The sequence below is a fragment of the Aristolochia californica genome, unplaced genomic scaffold (genome assembly GCF_029961685.1).
Source record: "Aristolochia californica isolate CCGP_79_NKW_82.1479 unplaced genomic scaffold, dmAriCali1.0.hap1 SCAF_7, whole genome shotgun sequence".
In the NCBI taxonomy this organism is placed as follows: domain Eukaryota; kingdom Viridiplantae; phylum Streptophyta; class Magnoliopsida; order Piperales; family Aristolochiaceae; genus Aristolochia; species Aristolochia californica.
In genome coordinates, this window is record NW_027182268.1 from 40553209 (window position 1) to 40567540 (window position 14332).

Below are 14332 nucleotides of genomic sequence, written 5' to 3' on the forward strand. Positions count from 1 at the left end.
CGTTTCAGTACAAAAAGCCAACCTACTTAAAAGAGGTAGACCAGAACCACCTTTGACACTCACCCCGCCCCTTACCACTCCCACGGGATTCGAAGGCGGGACGTGACGTGGTGTGCCTAGCTCGGATACTATGTTAAAAGGTTAGTTAATACAACCTAAAATAATAGTCGTTTAAATACGGAAATACAACCTACTCAAGAGAGGTAGTTCCAGTCCACCTCTCTTTCTTGAATAGGTTAAATTTACGTACTTAAACGACTGTGATAATATACACACACTCACATTTTCTGAATGTTACTAAAAAAATCACGAAAGTCTTCCTTCTTGTATCCCACGCACTCTGATATCTCGCACCTGAACCGAATCATACTTTCTAGCTGTGAGGAGCATCGATTATGTTTATCCCATCGTGGTGGGCCCTGAGTGGGTCCAAATATTCAAGTCATCTGGATTCTAATGATCTCTCCTGTTCTGACTCTAACCTGCCGGGTCCCGGACGTTGAGTCGCTTTCAGTTAAACCGGGTTAGCAGGCTGTTCCCTTTTCTTTTTTCGGTTTGGACTGGAGTGGTTTGAGAGTCTGAAGCGGTCCGGGTTATGACTTCTTAACGAAGCAATGGAGTTCATTAATTCCACATCGTGGCCTGATTACCACTCCGGTGCCGCGTGTCACGTTTACGGGCCGAGGCCAGAGTGGCGCACATTGAGTGAAGCCACCCGTGAACAGTCAGGAGCCTTTATATAACTTGACTTCTCCCTGTTTTTTTCTCTTCTGTCGATTTCGGATAATCGTGCTTCAATTACGACTTCCAACTGCCACCCTTTTACGCCCAGAAAGAACATTAGAAAACTCGCTTTCAATCTCCCAGACTGTCCGCGTTACTTTTACTCTTCGGCTTCTTTCAATTGTTTTTTGCCTTCAGCGAATGATCAGTGAAAGAAGTTGAGGAAGAGAACAAAACCTCTCCAAAACCCATTTCTGTTGTCAGATGCAGAGGAACCTCCGGGAGTGAGAATCATGTGACTTTTGCTCTCTTTTTTATCAGCAAAAACGAACCCGTCCGCTCTTTAGCCCCCTCGTCTGTCGTCAATGATGGCTTCTTCAAGCGCTTCTAAATTCATCAAATGTGTTACAGTTGGCGATGGTGCGGTTGGTAAAACTTGTATGCTCATTTGTTACACCAGCAACAAATTCCCCACTGTAACCCACTTCTCTAATTCTTCCGTGCTGCTTTTTGCTTCTTTTTTCTCCGTGTTGGTATCTGGGTCTTGCTTGCTTTCGATTTCCTCTACCCCTTTTTCGTAATGTCTCTGTTTTTGTCGATACTTGATAGGACTACATACCCACCGTGTTCGATAATTTTAGTGCAAATGTCGTTGTTGATGGAACTACTGTCAATCTAGGCCTCTGGGATACTGCAGGTTATTTTCTGTCGTTTTTACTACTATTTGATTAAATTTTGTCTCCATTTGTTTATACTGAAAGAGGAGGTACTGAATATGGTAGACAATTCTCTTGTTTTGTGAAATTAATTGTTAATTTTGTTTACAGGTCAAGAGGATTATAACAGACTCAGGCCTCTGAGTTACCGAGGGGCAGACGTGTTTGTGTTGGCTTTCTCGCTAGTCAGCCGAGCGAGCTACGAAAACGTGCTGAAGAAGGTGCTTAGAACAGCTGATAGATGTAATTCCTAAATCGTGGAATTTTAGTTTTTAACAGGTCCGTTTTTGTGATGTACATTTTGTGCAGTGGATACCTGAACTTCAACATCATGCTCCTGGAGTTCCGGTTGTACTGGCAGGCACTAAGCTGGGTAAGTTTAACAAACATCTAAAGATGTAAAAAGCGCCAATTGAGATATTTTCACCATGATTCAGCTTTTATTTGTGTTTCTTCAATTAAAAGTTGGTTGAACCGTTTGCTGATCTATTCTTCCATAATTTGGTCATCCGGGCTATAAATAGAAGCATTTTTCTAGGCGCATCTCTGAGTCAGCCTTTGACTCCTAGTGTAAACGACATTATCAAGTTAACTCTGTGAGGATATTCTTAGATGTATTAAAAACTTAGAACGACTTGTGTATCTTGGCTTTCATTACCTTTATGCTTGTGCATTTCACAGTAGGCATTCTTTGGTGAATCATACTCCTCAAAAACATGTATCTGGCATTTCCATAAGCATAATCATTACATTTGGTTCTGCCACAATAGCAATGAGTATCTCTTAATAGGCTGCTGGGCATGTTAAAACACTGGCATGAATCGCACGTGTTGCCAGCCGATGATAGTTCACTATCAAACTTGATGACTGAGGCCCAATGCGATCGAGCTCATAATCAGCGGCAAAGGAAATTAGTGATTGGTTTCATCTTCTAATCCCTTAATGTAAATTTACCTCTCCTTTTGTGTGTGTAAGTTTGCACATTTCTTTGTTGCTCAAGCTTTGCTCCTTTATTTGTTGTCCTACATTGGACTGTATGTGATTGTTTTTTATCAAACATAGTCACCAAGCTCAAATTCAATTGCCCACATTGTTAGAGACAATGAAAAACTTTAGAGACAACAGCGATAGGTGTCCGTCTTCTAATCGGTGGAGTAATTGTGTACATTCCTTTATTATTATTGTTGCTAACTATCATGGTTTATTTAATTAATGAATATGCAGATCTTCGTGAAGATAAGTACTACTTATCTGATCATCCTGGCTTGGTTCCAGTAACCACTGCTCAAGTATAATTTCTCCTCCATATGAGAAACAATCACCATTTGGTAGAAAGTTTATTGTTTATATTGTGGAAAGACGTTGAAGGTAATATTTGTTGATGACAGGGAGAGGAACTTCGGAAGCAAATTGGTGCTGCTTATTATGTGGAATGCAGCTCAAAAACCCAACAGGTAATATGAGATTCTTCTTTCTTTTATGAGCAGAGTGGTCTTTCTATATGCCAGTATCCTTTAATATCTATTTATCATCCTGAGTAAGAAAGAATAGGAGAAAATTGGTAACTTCAATGAAATATTTGTCTTATACCGTTTCCAATCTGTCCTATCCATAGAATGTCAAAGCCATATTTGACGCAGCAATCAGGGTAGTTATTCAGCCACCAGGAAAACAAAAGGAAAAGAAAAAGCCACGCCATGGATGTTCGCTAATGTTGGTACCTTCATTATGCTATTATCTGCAAATTTGCCTCCTCTTGTTGTTTTAAAACGTCTATGTGGATTTGTAGAAATTGAATGATAACTGTCACTGCTGAAAATCTTTTATTAGTACTGATGATGCAGAAACTTTTCTTGTCTAGACTTGCTCAAAGGCTGTTGGCTGTAAATAGCGACTTTTGTGAAAAACCACAGTTAAAATTTGTTGTCGGTTGTTGTGGTTTTCTTCATCTTTGTTTTCTTAAGTTTAGGCTTACCTGCAATTTTTCCTTTAGAAATTTTTAATATATTTTTGTGGTTTTCTTTTCATTGTTCAAGTTTGGAATGTCCAAAATGGGATGTCTGCTTGGTTACTTGAGGTTTTCTCAAAATAATAAAGCTCCCTATTTTCTATATTGTCTTCCTTCTTCTTTTGGGTGTTGCTTATCCCCTATTGAGTTTCTCGGAGGCTTTAATGACATCCAAGGAGCATGAGCACCATAATAGCCTTTTTGCTTTTCTTTGAAACAGGCTAATGCTTCGTCTTATTTATGCTTTTTTATTGAAAGACACTTTTATACAACAGCCTAAACAGGCTAATTCTTTTATATTTGATGTAGCTTTTGCTGCATAAATCATTGAACCTTTGCACGTCCCAGCTGAAACTCTTAAGCTCTAAGTGTCTGTGTCACTTCATTTTTGCTTCATCAGCGTGATACAGCATATTTAACTATCCTTGTCATGACCACAATGTCAAAGGGCCACTCATTTGCCAGAAAAATAAATTAGAACTTTTTTATGTGTTTTTTTTTAAAGAGAGGGGGCGAGCTTAGGGATTTTCATTAAAGAATGACCAATGAGATAAGAAGCAGGACAAAAAGAGCCCCAACCCTTGGAAATGGGGGGAAGATATTCCCCAGACATTCATGAGGGTGGAGAGACCCCACCCTTGTCTAGCCTGTCTACTGTAGTAGTAGAACCACAAGAGTTGTGCAGCTATACAATCTACAAAGAAGGGCAGAGATCATTAATTCCATTTGTATAACTGTCTGAGCCTCGTGGGGAAGGACTTCCTTAGGAGCCAGTCAATTACTATGGCCGAGTACCCTTCAACAATCACAGGCCTAGAAAATTGCAGCTAGAACAACTTTATCCCTGTGGGAAGAGCTTTTAGTTCTGCTTCCATTGAGTCTGTGTCCTACTGGATCTGAGTGTACCATCATTGTCTGGTCAAAACTGTCTCTCATAATTCCACCGACTCTCATAGTTATGTGCTTGATGGTGGATTTGAGAGTTTGTCCGGCCACATAATGTTGATAATGTTTGTATGTTGGCAACAAGATGAATCCACTTAATCTGAACCATACTAGCTTTACTTTGTAAGAAACATCATAATGTAATGGTGCATGAAAAATCACAGTAGGATCCCTCTCCTGAGGCCTGAATCATTAGGGATTAATACTTGATGTTTCCAGTTTAAAACAATCAGTGTTCAAACAGCACAGTCATCTTCTTATTATCTTTGTTAGCTTGTTGACTGGGAACCGTCATTCTTCTTTTTTTGAGCCACTTTTTGGCATCAGAGGAAGGCTATTCCAAAAAACTTTAAACAATATCACAGATATTCTTCACTGTTTGACAATGTGTCTTATGTACGGAGTTCTTTGATGTTGCACCGATGTTATACATTTTCACTTCTCCCCCTACCCCCACTCTTTGTTATTGTTTCCCCACTCATTATGTCTGATTCCTTCCATTAGCTATCTTGACCATCATCTCCCTTGTTAATAGTGTCACTTGTCCCAGTCTATGCCTCTTCCAGTTCATAAGTGCATTTCATATGTTAATAATTTTACTCAGTTTGAACGTAAGTTATTACTGTGCATGATTCTTGCTGATGAGAATGAAACTTATTTGGATTAGTCTGCTTCAATTGTTGCTTAGGCTCAAAGGCATCTTACTGGAGTTCATGCATACGTTTCACTTAGCTGTTATTGCCTTGCTTTTCTTGTTTCCCTCCAAATACTTGGTTCAATACTGAGAATAGCCATTGAAGAAACTCACTCCCACTTTTCGCCCTTTTAAATGGAAGTTTCACAAACTTTATATTGAGCAATTCTTGTACTTGATCCAGGAATGTCCTTTCTGGGAGGAATCTCATCTGCTTCAAATGAGTCTGCTTCTGGTGAAGTTATATAGCCTTCACATATTCCCTACTGTGTACCTCTATCAAGTTTTAGTTGATGGGGTTGTCTCCAAGACTGGCCATTGAGCTGTTTTCATGGAATGAAGTTTTTTTTTTTTTTTTTCATGTCAATGCTCTGGTGTTGGATGTTGGGGCAGATGTGTATTTGCTTTGTCTGGACCCCAGTTCTTGGTTTTGAAGATGTTTGAATCAGAATAAAGTGGTGACAAATTCTTGTTAACCCATTAAAATTCTTTACATTGTAAAGATGAACAAGTAACATAGGATCAAGTTGAGTGGTTTTTCTCTACATTCTCCCACCCAGTCGATGTCCTCCAGGATTCACCGAAATAAAAATGCACTCCGTTGATCAAATTGTAAATCACTTATTGCGGACATCTATGGAAATTGGAACTCGTCTATCCAGAGATAACCGAAGGAAGTTCATAGTAAACAAGTTCTAAAGTACATAGCCAAGTTGAACAAGAGGAAAGATCACAAGAGCCAGAGACACATCCCACTAATACGTAATTTGCGGTCCATCTATTTTATTAAAAGTGCCGAGACAAGCTTTGCTTTCACTCTCTAAGCTTTGAGGAGATATTCGTCCAAATCCTTGAAGGTCTTGACAGCAGCTTCTTGGAGAAGAGTTGGTTCTGGAACTTCGTCATGTGCCTTGTCGAATTCTCCTTTCCACTTCACCAAAGCTCCTTCACCCTTGGAAAGGACCTGCAGTGTCGCCTTGAAGTTCTTGTAGAAGTTTACCAGATCGCCTTCAATCACGCTGTAAGCCACCGTTTTGTTCTCCTCGTCCGCGACCTCGATCTTTTCTTTGGCGAACTTGACCATGGGAACCCCTGCTAAGTTAAATGGAGACCAGCGTCACAGGGTATGTCTTTCTGTATGTCAGCTCTAATGTGAAATATAACATGTACGTACCTTCTGCGTATATGATGTGCCTGATGCTGCCTACGCCCTTGCCGTCTCCTTCAACTATTTCAATGCTCTTGTACATTTCGGGGAAGATCTTGGGGAAAAGAGTGACAGATTGTCTAATACCTTCCCAGAACTTGTCCGCAGAGGACTTCACCTCCACTTCCACTTCTAGCTTTGAAACCATGTTTACACCGATGCTTGAGTAATGAAAACCAGAATGGTGGGAATTCTGAGGTTGGAGGCACAGTTGGGGCACTTTTATAAGTGCCATCTTGGGAACTGCCGAACTCATTTAAGGCGTCTTCAACGACCATCCACCCGGCCTTCATTTTCATCTCCGTCGGTGGAATATTTAGCTGGATAAAGCAAATGAAAGCTCGCAGTGAAGAGGAAACTGGTTCCCATGTGGAATACCAAATTTGTAGCCTGCGAGGATCTTCTCGGGGAAGCAAAGTAATTGGGCGGAAACAGAGCATTGAGGTGCGTGACTTGCAGAGATTAATGTGCAATTTCTTAACTACAAGTAGTTGAATCTTTATGACTGAGGAGCCCATTTTTTGAAACCCAGAAGTAAATATTAGTACCAGGGATCTGTTTTATCAATTGAAAGCCATCTTTTGTACGCCTTGGAGAAGGCAGATGCAGACTCCTTGTACGTTATTCACTTCACTCCATTATCGGCAGTCGTCGTTCATGAATGTTAGAATTTTTGCTAGATATTCTCTTTGATTTCTTGCATTCCCATCAATTCGAATGTTAAATTTTAATCTTTGAACAGTGGGATTGGTAATTTGGATTGTTTGACGATCAGAGCAGATTAATATACAGCGTAGTCGATCTTTGGATTGTTTGACGACCAGGGCAGATAAATATACAACGTAATCGATCTTTCAGTTCATGCTGAATCAAAGCTAACAAAAAATCTTTTCTTTCAAGATACGCGAAAATAATATTTGTAACTACGGGAGGTTGGCTCCAACCACATTAAGAGGAGAGACTCAGCTTGCAAGTGAGTCATGAAAATTAATGATCAGCATTGTGAAAGGAACTGCACGTTTTTAAGGTATCTTATGCTGCAAAATTCTTCGACAAGGACTAGCCGCCGATGTATCAACTTCAAATCAAGGGCATGGTGTCCCTATGATCATCTGACATCTCGTAATTTCTACTTCTTTGTTAGTTTCGAATGTAATTGATTTATGACATCAGACTGGTTCGATTTTTGTACATTTTCCGTGTGCTCAATTCAAAGTCTCTGTTAGTTTTCTGGAGAAAAATCATTTTGACAATGAATTACATCCAAACATGGTTTCACAGTTTCCGTTTGCAGCCGATAGTCGGATTTTTCAAGGTTTGCTTCACATCTTCTGGCAGAATACAGAGGAAAGTAGTTTCCAAGACAATGTTCCTGCCAAAGTAAACAACAACACGAAGCCGATGGCTCCTGGAGTTTAAAGCCAAATCCATGAACATGGTTTTAGAATTCAGTCTCCCTTATTCTCTGTTGAAGCACTTCAAACTTCTGTTGGATATGAAAAAACTCGATTTTGAAATGAAAAAACTCAATGTGCCGGGCGGTTCTCTGCCACATGGTTCTTGTAAAGAAAATTAGCAGTTTCAACTCGATCGGTTTAGTAACGTCGCCAATCTCTCGTCGGAGTTATCCAAAAGCGGTCAATCCGTCAGATAATCATGTCCGACAAACCCAGCTTTTTTAAAGAAAAGAAGATCATGTCAGTGCATGTGGGATTCGGGTCCCCATAGATCTTTTGGCTCGTTAATCTCTCATTCATCATCCCCTTGGAAGAAAGTCAGTTGTAAACTGCTGTCAGTCTATCCAAATTCTAAACACTAAACGACGGGCTAACAATTTATAAAGTGCCATTTCCGCGTTTCAGAGAAGCTAAAGTCGGTATGTGTTTACTGTAAATCATGGTTTTGATGCTCTTGATTTAACCTGGTGCCCTCTGCCATAATCGTGGGAAAAGAAAGCTGTTTTTTCGTACTTCTAATCAGTAATGTTTTGATAAGAGAACTCTAGAAGGAGTTGTCGTTTTTGCGTGGTATGTGTCGGCCATATTCGAGTGCGCAAAAGAGAGAGACAGGGAACTGCACTTTATAATAATGCACAAGAGAAGCGAAAGGAAGAGATGGCTGAACAAACACCTCCAACGGCTCCTTTCCTTATTTTTTCGTCATTCGCATACGGTGGATTCTGGAATGGAAAAACTGAAATTTCTTCTGTTTCATCTCTTCTTCCTTGGCGAAATAGAATTCTTCTGGTGGTAAGCAACGCGGTGCCGAAGGCCTCTTTTTATTTACGTTTTACTCATTCTTTTACTAACGCTTTCTTTCTTTGCTTCTTTCTCAAGCATTTTCAATTTTTTGTTTGTACTTTTCTTTGAGACTTTGAAGTTGTTGGAGAAATGGTTGGTGAGTATTCTCTAAATCTAACTTCTCTTCCTCTGTACGTACTGTTGAGAGCGTCATTACCATTACCCTTTTTCTCGTATTCCGACGATGTACATGTCGTGGTGCGAGACATTGTTGGTTCTTCTTTTTCTTTCAGCAGATGAGGGATGGAGAAACGATGGGTCTTGCGTCATTGTTATTTTTTCCTGTGTATCTTATGAAAATTTCAACAATGTAGGATTTGTGGTTTCATGATTTGTGTCTTTGTTGGTTTGGGCGCATCTACTGCTTTCTCCTGCATTTTTCGGATTTTCTAGTTCGTGTTAGTAGTCTCTAAAAACGCTGAATGTTTACTAGTCTTTTGATCTTTGTACTAGCCTGAGCAAATATTGCTAGTTGCTTTCACCGCTTCCAATCATAAGTTCTTGGTCAATCTTCTCTCTGTGCGATACATGGTTGGAATTTGATACGAACACCTAATCTGGGCGACGAGTGGCTTCATTCCTCGGTCAATATGCCTTTTGGCTTAGTATCGGCATGGAACAAAAGGCGAAGGAACAAATCTGAAGATCAGAGTGAATGTAAAACTTATGTTTTCCTTCAATCATTATAGTTCTGTCTTGTTCTTATCACCATTCAACTATATGTGTCATTTGATACCCCATTTCTTTCCAGGGAAGAAAAAACCAGCAGGATTCTGGCTGCTAGAAAATGAAGTATCTACCAAAAAAAGGCAGGGATCGTCGGTGTTCACCCTCAAGGAGATGGAAGAAGCTACGTCTTCTTTCTGTGAGGAGAACTTGGTAGGAAAAGGAGGCTTTGGGAAGGTCTACAGAGGAACGCTTCGATCAGGAGAGGTATGTAAACATGACTTCTGCAAATGCAATTGAAAGGTTTTCTCAACTTTCCGCATGTAGTTAGAGAGGAGGACGTCTGTTTAATTCATTTTCATTCGTTTATAATTGAATTGCGATGATCGTGGTGAAACTCGAAGATTGTGGCGGTCAAAAAAATGGAGCTGCCGCCATTTAAAGCGGCCGAAGGAGAGCGTGAATTTCGAGTAGAGGTGGACATTTTGAGCAGGCTGGACCATCCGAACCTCGTAGCATTGATCGGTTATTGCGCAGATGGGAAGCACAGGTTTTTGGTATACGAGTTTATGCATAATGGCAACCTACAAGATCACATAAATGGTCTGTAACTTCTCTCTGCTTAAAACGAAGTGCTCATCCAATTCATTCATTCTCTTACAGAATTTCCCTGATTGATATAGTAGGAATTAGCGATAGAAAAATGGATTGGCCTTTGAGGCTTAAAGTGGCACTTGGGGCCGCAAGGGGACTCCATTACCTCCATTCCGGTTCTGCAGTGGGAATTCCAATCATTCATAGAGACTTCAAATCCACCAATATACTCTTGAGTGCAAATTTTGAGGCTAAGGTAATTGATGAACGCAATGCTGTCTTCTTGAAAATGTAAGCTGAATGAAGTGTTTTCGCTGTCACACTTAACTGTTTATTTTCTATTGGTTTCTCCAGATTTCTGATTTTGGCCTGGCGAAGCTGATGCCTGAGGGCCAGGAGATGTATGTAACCACCAAGGTTTTGGGTACTTTTGGCTACTTTGATCCAGAGTATACTTCGGTAATTACCTCCAAAAGTTCTAGTCAGCAGTTTTTCCTTTCGTCGAGTTGAAAGCTTGGTTCAGTAGTAAACCGTTTTAACACTTGCTTCCTGAAATCAAAGGCAATAATGTCATCACTGAATGTAAGGTCGTCTGAAATGGTAACTCAGACATGTGGCTCTTTTGCTTGCAGACAGGAAAGCTCACTCTTCAAAGTGATGTATATGCATTTGGAGTTGTACTTCTAGAACTTTTAACTGGTCGCACAGCAGTGGATTTGTGCCAGGGATCAACTGATCAAAACCTAGTGCTACAGGTAACAGTTCTTCCCCTGAATCTGCACAGCTTTTCCAATTTCTTTTAGTTGGAGATGGAGCTGCGGTTGAAATTCTGTTCGGTGCTGAACTCGCAGCTGAAGCATATATTGGATGATCAAAGGAAGTTGCGTAAATTAATAGATCCTGATACAGATCGGAGCTCATATACCATGAGATCAGTTATGAAGTTTGCAAAGCTTGCATCTCGTTGCGTTCGTCTTGACAGCAGCAAGAGACCCACAATGGCGGAATGTATCATCGAGCTCCATGAACTGTTTTTAGAGTCAAAGGCCTTGATTTAAAACACAAATAAGTGAGCTTAGAGTCGTTGGATTCCATTATTTGATATATGCTAATATAAAAGGTTTGTTGTGGAGTTCGAAAGGAAGGCAGGTATAAATCATATCGGTCTTCCAACTCATGTTTGTGTATCATAATACTACTGACTACTCTTGCACTTGGGGTAGGGAAGATAATAAAAATGAAGAATAGATGAAAAGCCTATGGTGGGCATCCCTGGAATAGTGATTGAGATACAAAAGCCTATCAGTGATTTAGACTCTTTGGTTCAGGCAAGCCTGTTCCTGGACAATTCGTTGATCTTAGTATCCTCTCTTTTTCTTCTTCCATTGGTCATTGGTGGCAAGTAGCACATTTAGATATAACAAAACTTAAATTAGCATACAGATTCACTAATAAAAACATGCAATACATGATCCCCATTTAAAGCTTTACAGTCGACAAGTTTTATCTGTGTCCTGAAGCCTTGCCTACAGCATGCATGGAACACTATACAAAGGCTAGCCTCATACGTGACAGAAGAATTATACTTGAATCATTTGTTTTTTAAATGCCTAAGCTCAGAAAGAGGTGAAATTCAAAGACCAACTAAAAAAAATAATCCTGTTATTGTTGTTATAAGCTGCGCTTGCAACTGCACCAGTTTCTACTATACATGGAAGAACATTTGTTTTGGTTATTTAGTATACACGGAACAATGATGACATGGTTATCAACAACAGGTTGAACCTCTTCTGAAAATAAAGAATGGTGTGGAAGTCTCATATACCTTTCAATCACCACTAGAACTGCTTGGTACACTAAGAGTCCTACCTTCCACATCGTATGACGAAATTGGATGATCACCATGGTTCAAGAAATCGGATAATGGCTTTGGGGCTGGAAGACTCTTACACATCAAATGCTTACGCCGCTGAAACGTTAACCATGCTAAGATGCTGTCCGTCTTGACAATTTTGTAGCCAGCCTTTGTGTACATCTGGAATGGACCTGTATCAATGATTCTACAGTGTAAAAACACTTCTCTTTTTATGGTCATTTGAGATATAAGTTCTTCACATGCCTCAAGAAGATTCCAGCCGATACCTTTCCTGCACAGTTAAAGAACAGAACTTTCAGATTGACTCCTGTTAATTCTCAGATATTATTACTTAGACTACGATTAAATCGATTGCTTTATAGACTTTCTACAACTGTAACTGACACTAGAGCCAGCATTTAACCCTCTGGTGTTCCTTTTGTGAAGAGGGGAGTACTGTCTTGTATCTGCTTAGAAGACAAACTTTTCTGGCTTATTAACATTCAAAATGTGTTCACATTTCTTAATTAAATTTGAAGACCCAGAATACAGCATTGTGTCAATTTGACCAACACCACACTCCCCTTCACATCTCAAATAACACACTGAATCCTACCTTGGGTGTTTTGGTAAACCATATAGGCAGCTTCAATAGGAATCATCTAGTGTCTTCATTTAGTCTCCAGCAGATTCAAGAGGGAATGGACTCCAATACCATTGACAGATCTTAAATGTCAGTTGGCATCTGAATGGAGAAGGTAGAGATGCAAAATAGCTAACCTTGAAATTCCTCAACAGTACAAGAAACCTCTATCAAAACCAAATAGAGCAGCCAATTAATGAGGGTTCTGTCCAGAATTTTTTCTCTTTGTTTCCTACAGTTGCATTAAGGATATGTAGGTAGCCCGCCTTTCAACACACACTCTCAAGTCTCTCACCAAGATGGTCCTCATTTCAAGCTTCAGTTTCTAAGAAGTTCCAGACTCTTACATATCTCTAAACCCAGTGTCCAGAGAGAGCCCATCTTGAGATATTATAGTCTGAAGTGAATTTTGTGCCACTGTGCAGTAAATATTGATGTTTATTTAGAATTTGCAATGAAACTGAAACTTGGATAAGTAAGTTGCCTGGGACAACTTATTTTTCTAAATATTTTAGCTGAATAACATGATCTACAGTTTTTGGTAGTACTTATGTTTACAGATAACAGAAACAGATAACTAAAGGAACTCACTGTCCAAATGTGGGGAAGTATTTCTGATCACACCTGTAGCTTACTTTAAAATGCTATGAACCCTTTCAGAGATTACTCCCGTTCCCAGCTTAGATCCTAACTAGCCTAGAAAACAAGTACCATACAGTGCCGAGAGCTTTGGCTATCAAACGCCTTCGCCACAGAGGAGATTGACTCTAATTATAATCAAAGCGTGCATGAAGCTCAAAGATTTACAAATATGATTATAGTTAGTTATATTTGATGGATGATTGCAAATAAATGAACCCAATGGATCCTTCTATTTGTGCTAATTCACGAATTCGGAAACCTTTCTTGCTGAAGGAACAAGTTTCTCTATTATAGGAAACAGTATGAGACAAATCAATCCTTCAACAATAAACACAACTTCAAAATCAATGCGAATGATTTTACTCCTCGGAAAACCACAACAGGGCAGAACGTCAAGGATAGCTGTAAAGAACACCAAAGAAATTCCATAATTGAATTTCAGCAGCCTATACCTCCGAAGCTCCTGTTTCACGGCCATGTTACATATATAGGGCGATTCTCTCGGAGGAACCGGCGTAGGCGTTGAGGTATTAGCTCCCTTGCCATCAAAACTGATCTCTACAGTACCGGCCAATACTTCATTTCCGTCCTCTCCTTGATAAAACCCAATAAGTGTTGCGGTGTGAGGCAAGAGCGCTCTTCTCTCCAGGATATACTGCTTTACAAGAAATGCCAAAAACCTTATGTACTTAACCGGTACAAACATTGACTCGGCGAACGATTCTGCAAGCAACTGAACTGTGACATCAATCTCTTCAGCTCTCATGACAGCAATTCTCAAAGACCCACCAGTGACCTTGTACTGACGCGAGAACTGTTCGAGTAAGTGGAGCCTTTCAAAGTCTCGAGGATTGACAAACCGCAATTGCGTCGACGGGTCGATCAGCGACAAAGAAACAGGGGAAGGAGAAGAAGAAGGGCATGAGGACAAAGGAGAAGTGAGAGTGTAAGGGGCAATCTTTAGAAGGGGATGAGAAGGAGAGGTCCGGGTGAAGTAGAGGGAGAGGGAGAGGGGTTTGGTACCGAAAAAGAGTGGGTGCTGTGGTTTGGAGAAGACGGATTGAGAAGGGAAGTCGAAAGAGGATAGAGAGATTGCGGGAGAGGCCATTCGAGGTAGCTGTCGGTACCGGTAGATTTTAAGCTCCAGACGGTCGCGTGATCATTTTATGTCCTTCCAATAACTTTCCTTCTGGTCCGTAAAGTTTCGCGGCTCCGGCGTCAGCGAACGAAAGGGAAAGGTTAATTTGGTCTTGGAAAATATCTGTCGCACGGCCACCGGCTTCCTTCGTTTTTTCCTGCTAATACTAACCAATGTGAAAAACCTTCTACCGACGCCCAT

At 40.3% G+C, this 14332-nt stretch overlaps 4 protein-coding genes across 7 annotated transcripts; 2 read left to right on the forward strand and 2 right to left on the reverse strand.

The window, feature by feature from the left end:
- The first annotated feature begins 787 nt into the window (after positions 1–787).
- Positions 788–5562, forward strand: LOC137935872 (rac-like GTP-binding protein 3). Of its 3 annotated transcripts, none has more exons than XM_068780262.1 (8): positions 788–1199; positions 1333–1420; positions 1551–1660; positions 1749–1812; positions 2664–2728; positions 2828–2893; positions 3055–3152; positions 5271–5397. In XM_068780262.1, the coding sequence occupies exons 1-8, from the start codon at positions 1089–1091 to the stop codon at positions 5308–5310; spliced, it is 642 nt and encodes a 213-aa protein (XP_068636363.1). In that variant the 5' UTR covers positions 788–1088; the 3' UTR covers positions 5311–5397. The 3 variants fall into 3 exon arrangements, with proteins under 3 accessions (XP_068636363.1, XP_068636365.1, XP_068636364.1); XM_068780264.1 differs by having other exon boundaries at positions 788–1143; XM_068780263.1 differs by lacking the exon at positions 3055–3152 and having other exon boundaries at positions 5271–5562.
- On the reverse strand, positions 5543–6498 carry LOC137935873 (MLP-like protein 423). Its single transcript, XM_068780265.1, has 2 exons — positions 6261–6498; positions 5543–6178 (listed from the first exon to the last, which is right to left on the reverse strand). The coding sequence occupies exons 1-2, from the start codon at positions 6439–6441 to the stop codon at positions 5907–5909; spliced, it is 453 nt and encodes a 150-aa protein (XP_068636366.1). The 5' UTR covers positions 6442–6498; the 3' UTR covers positions 5543–5906.
- A 1832-nt stretch (positions 6499–8330) lies between these two features.
- LOC137936624 (probable serine/threonine-protein kinase PBL28) lies at positions 8331–11146 on the forward strand. Of its 2 annotated transcripts, XM_068781414.1 has the most exons (8): positions 8331–8542; positions 9047–9250; positions 9345–9526; positions 9664–9862; positions 9943–10109; positions 10208–10312; positions 10486–10608; positions 10705–11145. In XM_068781414.1, the coding sequence occupies exons 2-8, from the start codon at positions 9184–9186 to the stop codon at positions 10909–10911; spliced, it is 1050 nt and encodes a 349-aa protein (XP_068637515.1). In that variant the 5' UTR covers positions 8331–8542; positions 9047–9183; the 3' UTR covers positions 10912–11145. The 2 variants fall into 2 exon arrangements, with proteins under 2 accessions (XP_068637515.1, XP_068637516.1); XM_068781415.1 differs by lacking the exon at positions 8331–8542 and having other exon boundaries at positions 8728–9250; positions 9946–10109; positions 10705–11146.
- A 119-nt stretch (positions 11147–11265) lies between these two features.
- On the reverse strand, positions 11266–14162 carry LOC137937761 (GCN5-related N-acetyltransferase 5, chloroplastic-like). The gene is made up of 2 exons (XM_068782918.1): positions 13446–14162; positions 11266–12000 (listed from the first exon to the last, which is right to left on the reverse strand). Exons 1-2 carry the CDS (start codon positions 14099–14101, stop codon positions 11682–11684), a joined length of 975 nt encoding a protein of 324 aa, XP_068639019.1. The 5' UTR covers positions 14102–14162; the 3' UTR covers positions 11266–11681.
- Positions 14163–14332: the final 170 nt, after the last annotated feature.

Coding starts and splice junctions, on each gene's coding strand:
- LOC137935872 (XM_068780263.1), top strand. CDS start 1,089: ATGATGGCTTCTTCAAGCGCTTCTAAATTCATCAAATGTGTTACAGTT. Junction 1,200..1,332: donor CCAGCAACAAATTCCCCACT/GTAACCCACTTC, acceptor GATACTTGATAG/GACTACATACCCACCGTGTT. Junction 1,813..2,663: donor ACTGGCAGGCACTAAGCTGG/GTAAGTTTAACA, acceptor ATGAATATGCAG/ATCTTCGTGAAGATAAGTAC.
- LOC137937761 (XM_068782918.1), bottom strand. CDS start 14,101: ATGGCCTCTCCCGCAATCTCTCTATCCTCTTTCGACTTCCCTTCTCAA. Junction 12,001..13,445: donor GTGAAACAGGAGCTTCGGAG/GTATAGGCTGCT, acceptor TTAACTGTGCAG/GAAAGGTATCGGCTGGAATC.
- LOC137935873 (XM_068780265.1), bottom strand. CDS start 6,441: ATGGTTTCAAAGCTAGAAGTGGAAGTGGAGGTGAAGTCCTCTGCGGAC. Junction 6,179..6,260: donor GCACATCATATACGCAGAAG/GTACGTACATGT, acceptor TTAACTTAGCAG/GGGTTCCCATGGTCAAGTTC.
- LOC137936624 (XM_068781414.1), top strand. CDS start 9,184: ATGCCTTTTGGCTTAGTATCGGCATGGAACAAAAGGCGAAGGAACAAA. Junction 9,251..9,344: donor ATCTGAAGATCAGAGTGAAT/GTAAAACTTATG, acceptor ATTTCTTTCCAG/GGAAGAAAAAACCAGCAGGA. Junction 9,863..9,942: donor CCTACAAGATCACATAAATG/GTCTGTAACTTC, acceptor TGATTGATATAG/TAGGAATTAGCGATAGAAAA.